General features: G+C 40.6%; 1 protein-coding gene across 1 annotated transcript in view; it reads right to left on the bottom strand.

Moving 5' to 3' along the window:
• Positions 1-5000, bottom strand: part of LOC127859290 (uncharacterized) — a 72698-nt gene that overhangs the window by 33250 nt on the left and 34448 nt on the right. Inside the window, exons 16-20 of the mRNA XM_052396532.1 lie at positions 2413-2502; positions 1870-1950; positions 1260-1392; positions 747-853; positions 339-444 (exon numbers count right to left, since the gene is read on the bottom strand). Coding sequence (XP_052252492.1) covers positions 339-444; positions 747-853; positions 1260-1392; positions 1870-1950; positions 2413-2502 — 517 coding nt within the window. The remainder of the gene's footprint in view (positions 1-338; positions 445-746; positions 854-1259; positions 1393-1869; positions 1951-2412; positions 2503-5000) is intronic.

Here is a 5000-nt window from a genome sequence, read left to right as displayed (position 1 = left end):
ACTTGTAGTGTATTAGTTGAACTATTCGGATAAGATCGGCTTTTTGGCTAGGCGCGAATATGCGGAATTATAATTACTCAAAATTACCACAAAATTTGTCATTTAAAAAATGCACTTGTTTATACAATGTTTATTTGATATTTCTGTAGGAAAAAACTCCAACTACAGGAAGCTACTCGTATAAGTTTACTTGTAACGCAATAGGCTGTTTAATTGAATTGCAATTCAAGATGCTTTTTAATGCATCAAGATCAAGATGTTTCAAGACACGGCTTAATACCTGTGCATAAGCCCCATCAATTTATAAAATGTTTACCGTAAGACGTTTTCTTGCCTACCTGTATAAGACTCCCCTTGTACCCCGCCTTCGCCTGGTGCCTGTGGCGTTGAACCACCTCTATATCCCGCTCCGACGGCGTCGATATAGCCGTCTATTTGTGCCTCCTTGAAACAGGAAATTGCATATTGTTTTGTTTTCCAAAGAATGTTCGAATAATATTTTGAAGAATGTTTAATCTGACGTAGGACTAATTTATGTTATTACCGAAAACTAATTTTATGTATCATTCCTGTAACTGCATTATGTATTTCCGAGCAAGAACAATATGACTTGTAAGCCATAGAATCATTGAATGTACATTTCACTGATTTTAATTTTTGCAGTAGGCTGAAAATTCAATGGGTGACAATCATATGTATACGTATAAAAGTTTGTAACTTTAATGCGCCTCTGCCACGTCCCTTACCAGGGCGGTGACGTCCAGTACGCCTCCTGTACCGTTACCGTTATACCTTGCTACGACCACCGTCACCCCCTCGGGCACGACAAACCGGCTGATGTTGCAGTGGATACCTTTATAATATTAACGACGAAAGTACGATGAAACTTCTCTTGCAAAAATGCTCTTCTTCATCCGTTATTGATACTATGTGCATGGGTTTAATTAAAATATGTATAATTGGTTTCATCTGAATAAAAGACATGATTATTAGTTCCGGGTCGTAAAGTCCATTTCGCATGTAATAGATGCATGTCCGTTCTCAAGTTTCATTAACAGATTAAATCTAAAATACCACAAATTTTGAGTGAACCATACGCAAGGGCAAAACAAATCTCATTAACTACATATTGCAGTCAAGACGCGACAGATGAGGAAAATGTAGATTTTTGTGTAAACGTATCCTGTGCTTGTGAGTTGTGAGCACACATGCATGAGTCAATATATGCATATTTCCGTGACGTAACCAGAATGACTCACCAGAAATGATGTCATGGTCCCTGAGGATCCAGTCAACGCCGCTGTGGTCGACGACGCCGTTCCCGGTGCAGGGAGGCATGACGGTGTCCCCTAGCTCCCAGTGTCCAACCAGACCGTTGTACATGGCCTCGTTCTGAAACCGGTAACATATCTGGACATTTTATGTTTGCCTATTTTAGTACGACTTCAACGCAAGACTTAAAATCGTCGAGGCACTATCGAGTCAGATTCTAATATAGATCCAGTACTCTGTGTCTTTACATAAACTATTCGCAACGCTTCCGGAGTTAGGATCGAGTCTGGGACCTCCAGATTTCCGAGTGAAAACCATAACCACATATATGTTAAACAACAGCAACTGATGCTATATGAGGGTCGTAATTGACGGAAGAACTGTATTAAATTAGTTTTGCTAGACCTTGACCTATTAAAGAGGGGTGGATATGAATTATGTTGCATGACGTCAATGATGACTTGTAGTTGCTTTGTCGAAGTATCGATATAGTTAAGATGGAATCCAAGGTATCAATGAAGGCAGGAAAATACACTTATAAAATGTTCTAACACAGCAACAAAAAAATTCCAAGCGTAAGACAAGAGTTGAACTCACGGTAGAGTTGGCCATTCCGGTGTTGTACATGGACTCGTTAATATCCTCTGCTGACAAATCGTGGTTCCATACCTTGACAGTCTGCAAGCGCAGTAAACACGATGTATAATAGGATACTTTAACACATTTTACTTATACGGGTTAATTACTAGGCCTTATACCAAACAAGAACATCCTACACGACAGATATTTACCAAATAAGTATTAACTAAAACAATGATATAATACAGCAGTGTTATGAATTACGTGTAAAATCAACCTTATTAAGCCGGATTTGCCCCCCGCGGCGTATTCGCTGTAGCCTTAATATACATTAAAACATTTAAAGCGTAACTCAAGCTGCCTGATTCGGACCAGATGTGTAATACGCCCCATGGTAAGAAGCGTTCATATTTATTCAAACCGCTTAGTAATGTGCTTCAACATAGATTTAAATACATGTAGTTATAAAATATAAATATTGTAGTAACAGATTGTTATAGTATTGCAAACTTCCCTCCCAAACCCTCTATCACCAAGCGCTAGTCGTCCGGTTCATGTTACCTTGATAAGACCCCGGAAGTAGTCGTCTGAACAGCAGACGGCGGCCCCTATCCAGAACCCGGCAGTGGTTGGGATATGATTCAGCAGCACCTGCTCAGTAAAAGAGGCGAGACATTGCTTCGTGTTGTCGCAACTGCAGCCCATTGATATGGATTCAACGATGTGCAACAGGAATGTAAGATATATGGCTCTCTAATCTCAATACTATTGGTCGCTACTGCAAACACTGCGTGTTTTACAATTAGTGCAGTGTTTTCTAATGTGTGACGAAGTAAAAACTTCCAAATGTCAATTAATTTAAAAGTAATGTAATGTTTAAATACGGAAATGTATGATTGCTTATAAACAACATACACATAATAACAAGTAATCATAGCATTAACATTCTGTTTAAGAATTGGTAGCATTGGTAGTTTTTACTGTAATCAATAATGTAATGGGCGTAGCTTAACTTAGACAGTGTAGGCCGAAGCCTACACTTTTTTGGAATGTCAAAACGATCGATTGCAAATGTTCTGTATTGTAAAACGATAAGTTTTGAATGACACAACGTACGGTCATTTGTCCTTTAGACTTATTAACGTCGTCTCCTACACGTTTAAATCTATCAAGTTTGGAGCGCGCTTTTTGTCTTAAAATATTTACAGATGTCAATATGATCAGGCATATTCCGAATTTATCATGATCTCCAATGTTTCATGTTTCATGTTGCCTCCTGCTACAGACAAGCAAAAACAGACGTTGAATTGCCCACCGACAACAAGCAGACGTTCAATGGCTCCTCGAAAACAAGCGGACGTTCAATGACTCCTCGACAACAAGCAGACGTTCAATGGCTCCTCGAAAACAAGCAGACGTTCAATAGCTCCTCGACACAAGCAAACGTTAAATGGCTCCTCGAAAACAAGCAGACGTTAAATGGCTCCTCGACACAAGCAGACGTTCAATAGCTCCTCGACACAAGCAGACGTTCAATGGCTCCTCGAAAACAAGCAGACGTTCAATCGCTCCTCGACACAAGCAGACGTTAAATGGCTCCTCGAAAACAAGCAGACGTTCAATGGCTCCTCGACACAAGCAGACGTTCAATGTCAATGACTCCTCGACAACAAACTGACGTTCAATGGCTCCTCGAAAACAAGCAGACGTTCAATAGCTCCTCGACACAAGCAGACGTTCAATGGCTCATCGAAAACAAGCACACGTTCAATGGCTCCTCGACACAAACAGACGTTCAATGTCAATGACTCCTCGACAACAAACTGACGTTCAATGGCTCCTCGAAAACAAGCAGACGTTCAATTGCTCCTCGACACAAGTGGACGTTCAATGGCTCCTCGGCAACAAGTAGACGTTGATTGGCTCCTCGATAACAAGCAGACGTTCAATGGCTCCTCGAAAACAAGCAGACGTTCAATGGCTCCTCAAAAACAAGCAGACGTTAAATTGCTCCTCGACACAAGCAGACGTTCAATGGCTCTTCGGCAACAAGTAGACGTTGATTGGCTCCTCGATAACAAGCAGACGTTCAATGGCTCCTCGAAAACAAGCTGTGGGATCCGACAGCCAGAGTGCAGAAATACCCTTTTACGTATCCTTTTAGTTAATGAAAAACAGTGTCTTTATGTTGCCAAATATTTGTCATAATATCATTATAATTATTATCTTAACCCTAGTTATATCATTTATTACATAATATTTTAATTTTACTGTGTTTTAATAGTGTAGCCGGTATTGTTTATTGCTTAAGTTTCTTTCAGCATTATTATTTATATCACACATATTAAGATCATTAATCCTTCAATTAATGCTGCATGATATTATCAATACCTCTTATTTTTTTATCAATTTTATCTACATATATATGTTTTGTACAACGCCATTGAATATAATTATATAAATAGGCGTTTCATCAAATTAGCAAGTTTCAAGTTTCAACAAGCAGACGTTCAATGGCTCCTCGAAAACAAGCAGACGCTCAATGTAAATTGCTTTTCGACAACAAGCTGACGTTCAATGGCTCCTCGAAAACAAGCAGACGTTCAATTGCTCCTCGACACAAGCAGACGTTCAGTGGCTCCTCGATAACAAGCAGACGTTGAATGGCTCCTCGAAAACAAGCAGACGTTCAATTGCTCCTCGTCACAAGCAGACGTTCAATGGCTCCTCGGCAACAAGTAGACGTTGATGGGCTCCTCGATAACAAGCAGACGTTCAATGGCTCCTCGAAAACAAGCAGACGTTGAATAGCTTCTCGAAAACAAGCACACGTTCAACGTAAATTGCTTTTCGACAACAAGCTGACGTTCAATGGCTCCTCGAAAACAAGCAGACGTTCAATTGCTCCTCGACACAAGCAGACGTTCAGTGGCTCCTCGATAACAAGCAGACGTTGAATGGCTCCTCGAAAACAAGCAGACGTTCAACTGCTCCTCGACACAAGCAGACGTTCAAAGGCTCCTCGGCAACAAGTAGACGTTGATGGGCTCCTCGATAACAAGCAGACGTTCAATGGCTCCTCGAAAACAAGCAGATGTTGATGGGCTCCTCGATAACAAGCAGACGTTCAATGGCTCCTCGAAAACAAG

This window comes from Dreissena polymorpha, chromosome 15 (genome assembly GCF_020536995.1).
Source record: "Dreissena polymorpha isolate Duluth1 chromosome 15, UMN_Dpol_1.0, whole genome shotgun sequence".
Lineage (NCBI taxonomy): Eukaryota > Metazoa > Mollusca > Bivalvia > Myida > Dreissenidae > Dreissena > Dreissena polymorpha.
The sequence above is the reverse complement of the archived record's forward strand: the minus strand, read 5'-3'. Positions and strand labels throughout refer to the sequence as shown.